The sequence below is a fragment of the Pteropus medius genome, unplaced genomic scaffold, assembly GCF_902729225.1.
Source record: "Pteropus medius unplaced genomic scaffold, Ma_sr-lr_union100, whole genome shotgun sequence".
Classification (NCBI taxonomy): Eukaryota; Metazoa; Chordata; class Mammalia; order Chiroptera; family Pteropodidae; genus Pteropus; species Pteropus medius.
Window position 1 is genome coordinate 1,001,340 of NW_024351546.1, and position 16,930 is coordinate 1,018,269.

Here is a 16,930-nt window from a genome sequence, read left to right on the forward strand (position 1 = left end):
AGCGTAGATGCATCCTCCCCATACAGGCTCAGTTCTGTAAAGCAAATCTGTTGGGAGGATTCTTCCAAAATGGCATCTGATCAGCAGCCCCAGAGCAGTCTTCCCCACCATTCCCACTAAAGTATCTTAGAAGACATCAAGCAGGAGGGGAAATGCTGCCCCCGATACTGCACAGGCAATCACAGCGTTAAGTGGGGAAGAAGATGGACTTAGGCTGGACCTGATGGAGTCACACTGAGGGGAAGCTCTATCTTTCAAAGATTCATATTTCCCCAACAGATTCAATGAGCTCCTACTATGTGCCAGGCTCTGGGCTGAGCACTGAGGCCACAACAGTGAAAAGTACAAGACATATTCTTTGTGAAACTGTGGTTGAGTATTGGGAACACCAAGAGGATGACTGAAAACCTGTTAGAACCAAGTATCTGACTACCAAACCCAGGGGTGTCCTACACATCAGCAATAATGACCAGTGAGAAACAGACGTTAGAAGATCCTTCCCATGACCTCCTACTGTACCATCTTAGCGGTCACTTGGTGCGATGGCCCCCTGCGGCCAGATCTCAGGCATTGAACAGGCCCACGCAAAGCAGCCCAGCTTCTGGGTCCCTTCCCAGAGCCTCCCCACTTTCTATGCTCACTTATCAAGCATTGTACCTGAGTCTTTCAATGCACTTGTCCATGCTGTCGGTCACTTCCATCAGCCAGCCTTGCTGGTGGCATTTCAGGACGGCGGCTTCATCCACCTGTGACCATGAAACACAAGGCCACCCAGTTACAGATCACCCCTGGGTGTGTCACTCTTCACTAGGTAGGTGCCATGCCTCCATGTAGATCACCCACTTTTAGAACACAGTGTCAGGGCAGACACTATGAGCTGCTTTCCTATATTCATTCTTTATTCTGCCTTCCTTATCAACAGAACCTGGACTGTGTTTAGGGTGACGCTGTGTTCAGCCCCAGGAGGCAAGCCCTGTCCAAGCTAATCACAAGTATCTTTTCCATTGTTTTATGTTCTCATGTAGATAAGAACATCCATTTGATCCAATACTGACCAGTGAGGTAAAGGAAGGAGTTTTGAGACATTATTTTCCTACTAAAATAGAGTTAGCCAAAGCTGGTACTTCTCCTTCTCCTTTCTTCCTGCCTTGAATATAGATAGGGCAGTCATTTTGTAACCACCAGGGAAACCCAAGAGAATCTAGAGATATTGGCCCTGACATCACTGAGCTGCTGAACTAATGCCAGCACTGTTGGTTATGTGAGAAAAATAAAACCCTATGTGAGAAAAATAAAACCCTATTTGTCATAGCTTGGTTTTCTGTTACCTGAAACTAAATGGGCTCCTAACAAGTACACCTATGTATGTCACAGGTTTAGTATCAACTAAGTGCAAATCACACTGGTGTGTATCACCAAGGCTTTTCTTAGAGCCACTCACCTCCTTTTCTGCTTCCCTATCCTTGGCACTACCAAAGAAAGCTGTGACAGCCACTGAGGGAAAGCAGCCTACACTCCCCTCTCCTGATAGGTGACTTGTCTGTTTCCCCCACCTGACTGTGAACTAACTATCTGTGAAAGCACATTCTGCAGGATTCTATTCATACCACATACAGCGACCTTCATCTGGGGAGTCTACCTGCAACAAAGAAGGCAGGAAGCTATAGGAGGTGAGGGTGGGGCTTGGTTTCCAGCAAAAGAGGTTTTGGCACAGTTATGCGCACTCCAGATCTGCGCAATGTGCTGTGAGCAAGTTAGACTTCAGTGAACCCGTTTACAGCACTCTTTTGCATGAGGGGTTATTATTATCAGCATTATTTACATAAATGGTCGCATTCTGTAGGTGTTGTTTCTGCAGCTTGTTTTTCCCCTAAACACAAGGCCTGTGGGGCCCTTTCTACCTCGGCACTCACAGACCTTGCTCACTCCTTTGCATGGCTCCAAGTATGCAGTATCAAAAGCCACAGAATGTTCTCTCTCTTATTAATCATTGGGATGACTCCAATTTCTACAGGAACAATGCTGCAGTGAGCCACCTCATATCTGCTTCCCTGGGTAGAAACCAGAAGGGGAAGTGCTGGGTCATCCAGGCAAACATTTAAAATATTAATAGATGCTGTCAAATTCCAAAGTGACTGTCACCAGCAATACATGAGCATGCCTGTTTCCATCACTTGATATTATCAAACATTCGAATTGTTGGCACTGTGATGGGAGGATGACAGCATTTTGCTGTTACCTTAATTTTACTCTTCCCTGAGGACTGGCGAGGTAAGGAGAGTCTCAAGGGCTTACTGCCACTTGCTTTTCTCCCTTGTAAATTTCAAGTTCATATCTCTTTTCTATTGGATTCCTGTCTCCAAGCAACTTCCCCAGCCCTCTCTCTCTTCTGGGTCAGGGGTACATCCTGATTCTTACAGATCTGTGTCTAAGTAACAAGCTTATCTCATAATTTAGGCAAGGCACTGGACCCCTTGGAAACTCTGCTTCCTTTTCCAAAAAATGCGGAAGCAGTACCCTTACCTTAAAAGGTCATATGAATATTACGCAATATAAGAGAATAATGCTAATCAACATTCATCCAGGGCAGTATGGGCTCCCTAACTCATGACATGGGGTGTTTTCCCTGGTAGGCCTGCATACAGTCAAGCAGAATGCCCAAGGTCACCCTTTGTGCCATATGCTAAGGGTGTCACCTTTATAATTTCATTAATTCTCATACAACTCATTAATATTTCCTCTTCACAGATAGGTTATACAGGGATACATAGCAGAGCTGAGAACTGATTTTAAGTCCTTCTGGCTTGATCTTTGGTGCTCAACTGATCCCCTGTACTGCTGCTCCCAAGATAAATTTTGGAAGTAAAATTGTAGGATCAAAGTTTACTCCACTTGATCCTAGTCGCTAGATGTAGCTCTCCTGGCCACCATATCTGTAGTTTCTTTTTTGTCTACCCAACAGTGAAAAGGTTTTGCTTTAGTTAGTAGTTCTCAGAGTTCTTATACAGTACATTTAAACCTTTTCTTATCTCCACTGGTGAATTGCATCTTTTCTCTAAATAATTGTCCACAGCACCTGAGGTCAACCATTAGGTGCGGCCAGACCAGGTCTGACTGCAACTCCACCCCCTTTAAACTTCCATCCAGTATCAATGAAACAGAAGCACAGTGACTTGCTGGAGGTCACAGTTAGGAGACAGCATAGCCAGGATGCAGATCCAATCCCTCTACCCCCATGGCCACGTGTATAGGTACAGCAGAGATCTGCAGACCTCATAATAAAAGTAACAGCAACAGTAACTACTCATGACCAACAAAAAAAAATTGAGTTTCTAAGCCTCAGTTTCTTCCTCCCCAAAATGGGTTAATAAGAGTACCTATTTCAGAGAATTGTGTGGAGGATTAAATCTATAAATCCAAGAACAACAAATGGCGATGACTATTATGATTATATTATAAAGTATTAGCCTGAGGCCTGGTTAATTGGCTTCTAATACTACAGACTTGATCACATTTTACATTGTTATTATCACTCCCAGAGATCACAAAGGTGTACAGATTAGGGCATTCACTGTAGCATTCTTTATAATCCCAAAGAACTGGAAACAAGCCAAATCAGGAGGCAAGTGGTCTGAACAAATTATGGTACAATTAAACACTGCAGGTAAAACAAGAATAAGTTAGACCTCTGTTTCCTGAAATGGAACAATATCCAAACTATATTGTCAAAGGGAGAAGGCAAGTGCGGAGGCATTGTAATGTTCTAATTATCTAAATCTGTAGCCACATGCATAAGACATGTTTGAAAGGATGAAGGGGACACTGTGAACTGGGGAGTCTAGGGCAGGAGAGGGGTTTCTTTTTTATTGTAGTGACCTTTATAATGTCTGAGAGAATCAAGTTTTCAACCTGGAACATGCATTAATTTTATAACAAATGAAATGGTAGTGTTCTGCATCTTGATGGGGTTTGAGTTGCTATGATGCATTCATTTGTCAGAATTCATCAAATGGTGCATGTAAGATGTGTGTATTTCATTATGTGTAAATTTCACTTCACAAGAAACAAAACCATAAACAAATATTGAATTCCAGGCCATAATATTTTCAACTTACTTCGAAATGCATCAAAACCAAAATTGGACAGATGGACGGACAGAGGGATGGATAGGTAGATAGATGGATACAGGATAAGGTGAGTTTGGTAGTGCATTAATCACAGAATTTTGGTGCTCACTGTTAATTCTTCCAATTTTATGTATATTTGAAATTGCTCATAACAAAATGTTAGAAAAAGCAGGATTCAAATTGTACATTCACTCACTTATAAGTATATAACAATTATAGGCATATTCATAAAAACTACTAGAGAGTATATAAATAAGAATTGTGCTATAGTGCTGTGATTGTTTTTCAAAATTGTATTTAATATTGCTACATTGTTTTGTAATAAACCATGGCTAAGGTGGAAATATATGATATTTACTGAAATAATATGATATAAACAGAAATAGGTTCACATTGTAACCCCAATGGCAAAGAGCTTCTCAGTCTCTGTTCTGGAAGAGTAGTTGGGGATGACCTGGAAAAGAGGGATGGAGTTGAGGGCTGGGTGCAGCACAGCATTCTTAGAAACTATGAGTAAGCAGTTGTCGGGAGCACCTGGCTCTCCTCACTCCCCTTGGGCCAGTGCCATGCCCAGCTGTCCTAGGACCCACCATCCCATTGGTGATGACCAGCCTCAGGGGCCCAGGGCTGCTTGGGAAGAGGCCCAGTGAGTGTCTGCTGTACATAACCAAGGTCTGCTCCTCTGTCATCTGGGACAAGTAGGACAGCATCAGCCAGAACTGCAGGGGAGAACGAAGCATGAAGGACTCTGTAAGTAGGGGCACCACAGCAGGCCCCAAGCCACTGCCTAGGCGCTGAGAGATCCCCAGGCCCCTATGGACCTGCCCAGCGCCCTGTCCCTCCAGGCCTCTATTATACTTCAGTGGCTCCTACTGCCTCCAGTAATGCCATTCTTGCCCTTAGGACCTTTAACATCCCCAAATTGCATCCAGTGCTGTGATCTCAGGCATCAGAGAAGCAGAGATCTGAGTCTGGAGCCATGGGTTTGTAACCTCATTCCAGGCCAGAGGACACGGTGGGGGGAAGGCCTGGGCATGGGGGCCAGGCCACATAGTCCAGCGTACCTGAGCCCCGTTCCTGAATATCTGCTCATTTCCTCCATAGGTTACGAGCTCCTGGGGAAACTGGAAAAGACATGGTGTCGTCTGAGATGGTGACCTGGGAAGGGAGGGCCCCCACGCCTGTGCGGGGCTCAACGGGGCAAAGTGGCCAACGGCCCTTGAAGAAGGAGTGGTGAGGACAAAGAGAAAAGCCAGAAGAGATGAGGCCCAAGGACAGTGGTCTCTGCAGGAACATTGGTCCATCTGTGACAGAGATAAGGGCTCAGTTTGGAGTGAGGGACAGAGCTGGGTCTGAGGTCACTTTGGGAACTCAGCCTGGGGTCAATGTCAGGGGTCCATCTGTGTTCAGGTTCTGGGGCCAGGGTCAGGGTTGAAGAAGCTCTCATCACTAGGCAGGGTGGTCACATTCTAGGACGAAATCACCTTCACATATAATACTTGGACACTCACTGCTCAAAGGCTATTCTTTCTCAAATATGGGATATGATGTTCAGATTGGCTCTCAAGGAGGCTTGTGACAGGCACATGTGGCCAGACCTGTGTCCTCTACTTGTGGCTATCAGGCACTTGAACTGTGGTTTGTCTGACATGCTCTAAGTATAAAATATACCACTGATTCCAAAGACTTAAGAAAAAATTGTAAAATATCTCAATAAATTTTTGATTGCATGTTAAAATGATAATATTTCAGATATATCAGGATAAACCTGTTTCTTTTTGCTTTTTCATGTGACTATGAGGAAATTTAAAATCATGCATTTCCACTGTACCAATGTTGATGTCCTAGTGTTGGTGCTGTGCTATAGTTACAGAATAATCAGCCCAGGGGGTGCTGGGTATGTGGTCTCTGCACTATCTTTACAACTTCCTGTGAATCTATCATTATTTCTAAATAAAAAGCTTAAACACATTACACGAGTGTCTCACATTACATTTCGATTGAACAGTGCTGGTCCCCATGCCTCAATTTCCCTGTCCGTTATCTGGGCCACGGCGGGGTCCAAGTTGTTCATAATCATGTGCATGATGGCTGCTGCAGCTTTTGTCCTGCAGGGGTACTGCTCAATGGGTAGGCCCTATAAGGGAGTCCAGCCACCAGGCATGATGATGGGAGGCTTCCTTCCTGCTAAATCTCAGGCCCACCTCCCCCAACCCCCAGCCACAGCCTAATCCTTGGCCACACAGGTGTGAACAGCAAGACCTGGCATCCTGCAGAAGTCACCTGGGAGCTCCCAGCAGGAACCAAGGCCAATCTGCTCCGTGCTCACCTTGTGCTTTGTACCCCTGCCCTTCCAGCGATGGGGAGTTTGGCCCTTACCCAACCTGGGCACCCATTTTTCCCTTCTCAGCAGGCTCCAGCTGGGAGAATGCTGACTTTGAAGCAAAGCTGATATCTACTTTCCTGATGCCTCTACTCCAGATGCAGCTTATTCATTCTCTTTTTCATTCATACCACCAGTGCTCCTGGGCACCAATTCTAGGGTAGATGCTGGGCCAGCAGGCCCCAACAGGAATGAGGGGACATAGTTTCTGCTTTCCTGAGATAATGCCATTCCCTGGGGTGGTCACAGGCAAGTCTGGGCTTCTGGCACATCCAAGAACAAGGGTGCTCAGTGTGATACCTGAGCAGGGCGGAAGCATCTGGGAACTGCAAGAGGCAGATCCTCCCACCGCACCCCAGAACTGTTGACTGTGCAATGTGGAGTGAGGCCCAGCCACCGTGCTTTTACAAGGCCTCCAGTGCTGTGCACAGTTCAGCCTGAGAGCCCAGATGGGAAGCCTGAGCTATTTGAAGACACTGGCAGTGCCCTCTAAAGCTCTCCTCGCCCTCTTGCAGGACAATAAGACATGGAGTTTAGAAAGAGATTTTGTATACAGTTTGGCTCCAGAATTACACGGGACTGACTGCCCAGGACAGTAGGCCAGAGGGACCTATCTGGTAAGGATTCCTCCATCTTCCAGTCAGATTTGAGGCCTTCAGCCAACTCTAGGCTGCAGACCTCCACAAATGACAACACTGCCACCTCTTCTTTCTGTGTGGAGGGCATCAACTAAGCATGCCACATCCACGAGCTTCCTAGTGTGGACAATCTTGATTTCCCCGTCTCTACTAATTCTCTGGGTTTACTGATTTCCAGCATGGTCCCTCCTAGCTCCCTCCCTTCTCACTCTGGGTGTTCTTTGAAGCTGCACTCACCAGCACTCACCTCATTTCAATGCAGGGGCAGAACCAGTACATATAGATATGCCTGTACAGTCGCAGCTCCTGGGCAAACTCTGGGGCCAGCAGCTCCTGGACATCCGGGGGAAAGTACCGCAGGGCATTCCTCAGCACCAGCTGAGGTAGGAGAGTGGAGAGGGGCATTATGGGTGGGGGGCTCCAGGCCAAGCATCATGAGGCTTCCGTGATGGGCCATCTTTCCTCACCTGGATTTGCCCCTGCTCCACTTAGAAACCTGTGACCTCACCCAGAGACTGCCTAGTTTTCACCCTAGGCCCATCTACAACATTACCTCCTCTACGAAGCCTTCCCAAGAAGAACCTTGCTTACTGGGGACCAAGCTGCTTAACCCCGGGCAAGGACCAGACATGGTCCTGCCCTGAAGCTTGTGGCTACAGTAAAAGATGTAAAATTAAGGGGTGTGAGAGTAGACCTCCCAGGAGCCCATAGGCACTTTGTGCAAGTGCAGAGAAGCACTCTCCACCAAGACCTAGCTCGGCAAGTAAACTTGGGCTATACCTGCAGTCCTGGGAGTGAGACTCTGCCAGATCTTGGGAAGCCTGGGCAGAGCCTGAAGCCAGAGACACAAGAAACCTTCTAAGGGTTTCTTATCCAACTAGGGAAAGCAGCCCAAACTCCCACGGTCTGCGCCCTCCCCGCCCTCCAACTCCCCCTCACTCTTCTCTAGACATCCCTGATGTTCTTGGTCCTGCCTCAGGGCCTTTGCACTTAACCTTCCCTCTGCCTAATCCCTCTCAGCTACCCTGCCTTCTCTTGGAGGGCCCCACGCTTCATTCTGTTTTCAGTCCAGATGCCCACTCCTTAGAGGCCTGCCTGACCTTACCTTCTTGACTCCCAGACTCTCTTCCAGCTTTAGTTCCCTTCTGGAGCTTTTCACTGGCAGGCACTCTGATTGGTCTGTTTCCTTCCTTGCTTACAATCTCTCTTGCTAAGCTCAAGGAGGGCCAGAGTCTTGACAGATTCCTTCATAGTGCTCTTCCTTCCAATACCCAGACTGGATCCTGAGGGTAGAGGCAGGCAAAGTAGGGGAGGGGCATAGGATGATGACCTGGTGTCTGAGTGGATGTTGAGGCCATTTATTCATTAAGATGACTATGGACGTCAAACCACTTTTTGGGTGAGGGGAGATGAGGAGGTGGGTGTGGTGAATTTACTCACTCTTTCCTTCAATGCGTGTCTGTTGAGGGGAGAGGTGGTAGGAGACTCAGAGAAGACAGGTAGGCTTTGGACACTAGAATGCAGAAGGTAAGAGGAGAAAATACAAGATCCTAGCACTGGGCTCTGAGGACACTAGCATTTGGGCAGGGCAGAAGTGTCAGCCAGCAAGACTGGGAGCTGGGAGCCCAGCCAGGGGCATGAATGTTCTGGAGGCTGAGAGCAGAGGCCTAGGACAGGAAGGACAGCCTGTCCAGTGTGCTCAGAGGTCAATATAATGGGCTAACACATGTCCCCAGGACTGAATGACAGGGGTGTCACTGGGACCTTAGGGGCAGGTGGGTGGGAAGAGAGAGAAGGAGAGGGACAATTCAGGAGGGAGCAGAGGGCAAGAGCAGGCAAGGGAGAAAAACGCCAGTTCATGGAGTCTCAGAACCTCAAAAGGGTTTGCAGAGCCATTCCCTCGTTTAATTTTCACGTGGAATAAAAACATGTATTCCTTCCTCTCTTGGAAAAAAAACTGATCAGAAATATGAATTTCTCACCTAAGAACAGAGGCTAGGAATATGTCCCTGCAGGGGTCTCTCAAGGCCAATAAGCATCAGTATCACCCAGAGTGCTGGACTCACCCTGCAACTCTGTATTTCTGACAAGTTCCAGATGCTGCTGCTGCTGGTCTGGTGATCTCACTTTGGAAACCACTAAAGGACAGCAAGGAGGATGAACAATCCACAACTACATCCAGCAGCCGGGATGAACCTTCTGCCCACATGTTGAATGAAAGAAGCCAACACAAAAGGGACGTACTGCATAACTACATGGACACGAAGTTCAAGAGCAGGCGTGGCTAAGGTATTCTGTGAGAAGTCAGGACAGAGGTTACCTTCTCAGGTTGGGGCCCATGCCCTCTGTCTGTGCACCTAGGAGGTACACACCTGTGCATGTGGGGTTTGGGCTGCTTTCTGTGCATGTTATACCTCAGCACAAAGGTTGTGTGTTTTGTTTTGTTTTGTTTTTTTGTTTTTTTTTTACTGATGTAGAGCTTCTAATCAAAGCTTGCCAAGAGGAAATAAACATTAAGAAAAAAGTTTCAAATATGTATATCATACACAAATTTCACTTTACACAAGACTTAACTTTACTACAAGGGTTCTACTATATTCTATCCTATTCTGACAAGTAAACTTTTATTTCTAATGAATATTACTTGTGACCCCCTAAACTGATAAGAGGTGGCAGCTGTAGTCTGAAACTACTGTATTCACTGTTCTCACAGAAATGCAGGCTTCATTACTGGGGCTGAACTTGATATTTTGCCAAAGTGCTCGATGAAGAAGGCCTGATTTAACTGTCCCTGATGCTTTTGCAACATTGTTTAGATAATCACATAACTCAAAAACACAACAAAGGTTTCTGTCAAAATTAATGATTTTTAAATTGTGTCAGTTAATAGAAATGATTCAGTCATTCTATGAAACATATTTAAAGGCTGTAAAAAATTTCAATCTGTTCTAAAATGACGTGTTTATGCACGTGTTCCCTAATCATAAAGAGGATTCTGGCAATTCCCAGAATCCTAAATGCAGCACAAAAACTCTTTGCCTATTCTTCCCTTGTATAAGATTTACATTTTAGCACCGCTGAATTTTTCTTTATCCCCCAAATTCAGTAATTTAGCCTAGACATGTCTTATTGTCAACTATGCTACATTAAGTTTTCTTTTCTCTTTCAGGATAAATTATGTTTTTTTAAATCTGCAATTTCATGTGTGTACTTAATTTAGGAAAGTTGTTCTATTTTTGTTCAATAACTTTATCCCCTATGTCTAGAGTTACATAATAGGCATGCAGTAATTATTTCTTGAGTGAAAAATTAAAAAAGAAGCAGCTCTATTTGTTGGCCTGGATTTAATACTCCAAGACTCTTAAGGGGGGTGGACAGTTCTCAGCACTGAGATGAGAAAATGTGCTAGGACAGGTTGTGTGAGTTGCCCTAGGTCCTGCAGCAGGGCTGGGCAGGCCAAGGGTGGGGGACAACCCTGGTAACTCAGCAGGGGAGGAAGCTCAGCGAGGACAGTCTGGGTGGAGTGATGGGGTCAGCCACTTCCTGATGAGCACGGAACAGCAGGCACAGCTGAATCTGTCCCTGGCCTTGCCACTTACTAGTTGTGTGAGCTTGGGCAGCCAGCCTTGTCTCAGGTTCCTCATCTCTCGGCATGGCCTACTGAGCTGTAGATTAGATGGAAAGATTAGATGAGATAATGCGCACTGCCCAGCACACAGTGCCAGGCCTCTACCCACCTGTTCTTTAAAGACCAAGCCCAAACCTGGAGAGTATTTCTTGCTTCCTGCCCCTCCCTAGCTTTGCAGCTTCTTCGTTTGAAGGTCTTCAGTTTAATATCAAATGCCAAAGTATGCGTAGGGAGACCCAGCAGGAGCCCCACTTGAGACCACTCCGGGTGGTCCGCTGCCATACTAATCACACAATGCTACCACAAGCACGTCTGCTCTTCACATCTCAGTCTATGGTGGGCTATGCAGCATACAGAATGTCAGAGATGGGTTTCCACTGCTGAGATTGTGATCTGTTAATTATACAACGTGTGAGAGAAATGTGTTCTTATTGGTGAAATCAGGTATATTCAAGACACATAAATTAGACAGAATATTTAAAGACCCTTTTACCCCCCACTTTGCCTAACAAGGTCAGTGGCCTGTACCCTTAAGGGCCAGAGGATTAATTCATAAAAGGTTCTGTGTTAAGCCACTATGCTGTGGTGACTGGTTATAGCAGCCTTAGGAAACTAAGAAGACAGTGACAGAATCCTATCTTGGACGTAATGTTACTTCTGCCAAGACTAAACCTTTCCTGGGCGGAGGCTGGTCACCTACAAGGAAACCAACCTGCAACTCTGGTGTGTGTGTGTGTGTGTGTGTGTGTGTGTGTGTGTGAGAGAGAGAGAAATAGAGAGGGAACATGACCTATGCCTTACTTTCATTCTAACCTGGCAATGAGCCTGTAGGGCAAATATCACGCACCTGACAATTTTTGACTGGCACTATTTCTGCCAAAATGACGGCCTTGATCCAATCGGTTTGGTTTTGTTTGAATCACCTCCATCCCTGCACCCCTCTAGCCCAGCCCCATTTAGGCCCTCGACCAGCTCTGGCTCAACTTCCTGGGTCCAAACTGCGGCTCATGTTTTTCTAGCAGGGGACAGGGAGCTTCTCCAGGGCTGCTGCTTCAGTGTTCCTGATCCCCAAGCCTCAGTCTGAACCAGAGCATCCGCTACGTAACACAAGCATGCATCCCCTCTCTGAGCTTCTTCTGTTCCCTCTCTGTGAAAAAAGTGCAATGACAGCGTATACCACACAGGGCTGTCTTTGGGACTAACTGAACTGACATGCCTAGAACAGTGTCTAGCACACCTATGTGCCATATGAGGGTTAGCTATCAAAATGATTATCTCCCATACTCATGGCCCTCAAGTTGCCAGTCGTTTCCTCCAGCTGGGCCTCTGCACACCTGATCCCCCTGGGAACTCTGTAGAAACCTCTGCACTCTCTGGGGGAATATTGCTAAGCAGCAGGTCATGTTCTCACCCAGAAACCTTCACAGGCTTTCCATTACTCATCTGATAAAGTCCACACTGTTCTTGGCATTTAGGGTTCTCTATAACCAGGCTGGACCTGGCTATCTAAGCTCTGCATCCAGCTTGGGCTTACACCTCCAATATACTTTGGATAGCCTTGGGTCTACATCTTCACTCACTGCCTCCTTTTGTCATCAAATGGCCTTTTCAGATTTCTCAGTCTAAGAACCTTGCCCATGTTGCCAAGACCACCTAGGAGAAGCCCTACTAGGTTTCTCTTGTCTGCTGAACTCTTGTAGTATGTTGGTGTGGGCATCTAGCATATATTCTTGTCCATTCTTCAACAAACAACTGCTGGTGTCATTGAAGACCCAGATGAATCCAACAGAGCCTTATACTCAAGAAGCCCAGGACAATGTGTTAGTACTGTTAGGAACCCAGATATATACAGGTGGTTTTCAGATCTGGTATCTTATACCCAGCACAGACACTTTCAGGTGGGGCAGAATTTGGGGGAATGGCCAGTAAAAGAAATTGTATGTGGCAGAAAAGGGATGCTGAAGACATTTCTAATAGAGAAACTGGTCATAGTATGTAATTAAATTTTCTTCTGCATTATAGAAGTTGTTTTGTGCTCATGCTGAGAATACACTGGCTAAAATGTTATACACAGAGTATACTCTATATTTAAACAGAGAAATTTACTTAAAGAAGAGCAAATAGCAAAGCACATTTTAAATCATTCAAAAGAAATATTATGAAACAGTTAAAAGAACTTTAACCAATAACAATCTCCAAGAAAAAAAAAAACTAAGGAGTATTTGAGATCTTGCTTCCTGACATGCCATCGGTTTTGCTCCAAACAAACAAACAAACAAACAAAATCCACCACAACTAACATGTATAGAATGCTTCCACTTATATTTTTAAGGATACACACACACACCTTGTATGTATATAAAATGTGTCTGAAAAGATACATGAAAAAAAAAAAGATGACTTGGGGAGGTGAAGTGAGGCATTTATATTTCTATGATATTTAACTTATCTCATAAAATTACCTTTCAAAGTTTACGTCAAAAGTCAAAGAAACACTTTTAAATAAAAATATAGAAAACAAGGCAATGGAAAAGTATAAAGTGAGCTGCTGATGAAGCTGTCACTGGGTTTGGGAACTCTAGGAAAACACTCATGTTTCTCCTCTATAGGAGAAAGTAGACCAGATGTGCGGGTTTTACCTCACACTGTGACCAGATGTGCGGGTTTTTCCTACACTGACCAAGTCTCTGACACCAGCTGAGTGTCCTGTGATTCAACTCAGTTCTGACAGTTTGTGGGGTCAACAGAGACCCCATAGGTTAAGAACTCGGTACCACAAGACTGCATCCCTCTGCCCCTGCCCCCTCAGATGCCAACTGCAAGTCCAGGTTATCACTTATTCTTCTGACCAACCAGCCATAAATCATGGTTCCCACCCCCTCCAAGAATTTGATAACTTACTAACGTGGTTCATAGAACTCAGGGAAACACTATGTTTACTAGTTTATTATAGTAAAGGATATGATAAAGGCTACAGATAACTAGATGAAGAGATAGATAGGACGAGGTCTGGGGGATGGTGCTTCCATGCTTTCTCTGAGCTCCCCACCCTCCCAACACCTCTACAAGTTCAGCAAGTGAGACGATCTCTGAACGCCCCCTTCCTCCCAAGTTAAGGCATTTTTAAGGAGGCTTCGGCACATAGGTATGATTAATTATTAATTGATTCTCCAGCCTCTCTATTTTCTCTGGAGTATTCAGGGTAGGGCTGAAAGTTCCAGTCTTCTAATCATCCCTATTCAGGAGTCCACCCAAAATGGCCTCCCTAAGGACAAAAGATGCTCCTATCATCTATGAAATTCCAACTGATTTAGGAGCTGTGTCAGGAACTGGGATCTAAAACTAAATATCAGCAGGAAGTGGGGGCAGGGCAGAGATGAATAAACATATATTTCTTATTATTTCATAGGCATCAGCTGAAGGCTGGCTAACCCTGGCAACTGGACAGGAGATTTAACCCCTTCAACAGCTCAAACTTCCCAGACCTGCAAGTCGCCCCTACTGCAAGGGCTTCGTGCTCTTCAAGTAAACCTGCTACAAATGACAAACACAGGCAAAGCTAAGGCAGCCGCCGTTCGGCTCCCAGGGGCCCTCCTCTCAGCACAAGACACCGTAAAAGCTGCTTATCAGCTCATAACTATAAGGGATGCGAAGGTGGCAAAGCCCTTTGGGCCCTCTTGGTCAAAGGTCAAGGCACTGGCGCCCAGCAAGGAGGTGACCGAGGGGGAGAAAACATGAACCTCTGCTGTTAAGTAGCTAAACTAGGCCAGATGGGCGGAGCAAGAGGTGGCAGAGAGCCCTGCCTCCACCTTCCCATCCTCCCTCTCCTCCCAGCCCCACCCCCAGCGCCTGGGCCCCCAGCGCCTGGGCCCCCAGCACCCTTCCCCATCGTAGGCTCTGCCCAGCCCTCCCACTGCTCCGCCCCATGATTTCCCAGTGCCCCCCCAGCATGCAGTTCTTCCTTTATGGGAGGAGCTTGGTGGAAAGTCTAGGGGGCAGCTCACCAAAGGGTCTTTAATCCGGGGTGGGCGGTGAGATTCCTCTCTTAGTCTTTGTGCATATTAATATTTTCTACTTTCCCCACACCATTCTTGAAATGCTTGAGCAATTTTGAGTAAAGAAAAAGTAGGAGAAAACTTTATATAACAGTGTGCTTTATTTCATCTGGTCTCCTCCAATACCCTGTGGTGTAATTATTTTCATCGCCAGTTTACAGAGGAGACAAGTGGAAGCTCCCAGAAGGTCAGTGGCTTGCCTGAGGTGCTGGCTGGAGGGGTCGTGCGTGATCATGTGGGGGGTTCATCGCCTACGAGCCAGCTCTCACTGACACCTCAGTGCCCTCACTAGGGTTCTAGCCATGCAGCTGCAAACTCACTGGAAGATTGGGGGCGTGGAGGGAAAGAGGGTATTCCTCCCATAAACAAAAACAAGAGCTGACCCATTACAGGGTAGAATTTCAAAGGCATGTATGAGTCTGGGCCAAAAAGGTACATATTCTGCTGCTGTACATTTGGGGCATTTCTCACTAGGAACTCTTGAGACCCCCAGCCTCAGCACCTGCAGAGAGAGCAGGAAATAGGGGAGACCCACCCAGGACCATCCAGAGGACAAAAGGTCCCAGCAGGAATGGGTCCCAACTTCTTACCTGCTTCTCTGCAGAGTTGAAACCAGAGGTCATGACTGGGGCATGGGGCACCCCAGCCCAGCATCCCTGGTTCTCTGGGAGAGGCCGCAGGGGCAGACCAGAGCACAGGCCTGGAGGCTGGACATGTCTGGCTGAGACTGAGGCAGAGGCTGGCTCTGTGGAGAGGCCAGGGAGTGGCTGGGCACTTAAGGTCCAGCTGGGAGGGAACCTTCAGCCCCAGGGCCACCTCCTCCAGCCCCTCATTGGGCCCAGGGCCTGCAGAATGAGCTATGTGTAGGTCATAGGATCACTAGCTCCTAGGCTGGCTGCCTGTAGTGTTGACTTGGGCAGGGGCAGTGTTCTGGGTAGAAGTAAGGTTCACATGGGGTAGATGACTATGTGGGCGTTCATTTGTCCTTTTAGTGGGCTCGAGGGGTTGTGATTTTAGGGTGTGACTTGGGGAGCTGGTGGAACTCTAATGTTGGGGTTTACTCTGACAGTCTTATAGGGAAGTCACATCAGGGAGGCAAGTTGGGGTTTGGCACCCCATCTTGATGATGGGGTGCCATATGATATTGAACCTGGAGCAGAAAGCAAGCAGTACCTGTACCTTTTGTACCACTTCTCCCTGCCACCTGTGTGTGTGTTTGGGAGGGGGGGTTGGTGGGGGCTGACAAAAGTGACAGGAACTCACCCAGCAGCAGGTGTGTCTTCCTCAGCTCCCATTATGGTGCATGCTGTTTAATTCCTTTCCCAAAGCTCTGTGTGAAGGGCCTTCCTGGAGATAGCCCTCGACCCGAATCCCATTAACAACTCTGAGAAAAAGTACTCCTCATTATCCCTGTGCTGTGAATAGGGAAACTGAGGCCCAGGTCTCACTCACAAGGCCAAGAAGTGACTGCAGTCAAATCTCAGGGGTCCTGAGGAAGCAGCACACCTGAGTATGAACCCAGCTCAGCTCCTAATGGGCCCTGCGGCCTTAGGCCCTGTCCCAATCTGTGCAAATGGATAGTAATTAACCGCTAAGGCTGCAGAAGGCACAATTTGGTTCTGTAAGCACCCAGCACAGGGCCTGCACCAAAAAAGTGAAAAGAACAGCTAACACCCTCTGATTGCTCACTCTTCTGAGCACAGCAAGTGAGCCAGTTCACTTATCCTCTCATAGCCTGTGGGCTTCACTGTCCCAGTTTATGAATGTGGAAACTGAGGTCTAGAGAGGTGATGAGGTTGGCCAAAGCCACACAGCTAGTCATGGGTTAAGCTGGGATGTGAACCCTCGGAACTTAGAGGTCCAGCTGTAGCCGCTCTCTGGCAGCTCTTGCTCTCTGGCTGGCACAGTAGATGTCCTGTTTTTGGGGTGCCCCCAGCAGAGAGGCTGCTTCGAAGGGCGAAGGGTGAGCAAGCAGAAATGTACTCTTCTTTGCTTTCCAGCACTCATTCATTCACTCTATCTTTTGAATAGGATTGACTGAGAACCTTCCTGTGGCAGGCACTGGAGCTGCTCCTGGAAGCAGCAGTCCTTGTTACAGA

General features: G+C 46.8%; 1 protein-coding gene across 1 annotated transcript in view; it reads right to left on the reverse strand.

Annotated features, from left to right (window-relative positions):
• The window catches only part of UROC1 (urocanate hydratase 1), a 39,984-nt gene extending 23,858 nt beyond the window's left edge, over nt 1-16,126 (reverse strand). The window contains 8 exon segments of the mRNA XM_039843631.1: nt 658-746; nt 4,528-4,581; nt 4,718-4,846; nt 5,192-5,255; nt 6,176-6,264; nt 7,392-7,526; nt 15,422-15,605; nt 16,095-16,126. Coding sequence (XP_039699565.1) covers nt 658-746; nt 4,528-4,581; nt 4,718-4,846; nt 5,192-5,255; nt 6,176-6,264; nt 7,392-7,526; nt 15,422-15,605; nt 16,095-16,126 — 776 coding nt within the window.
• Between the last annotated feature and the right edge of the window lie 804 nt (nt 16,127-16,930).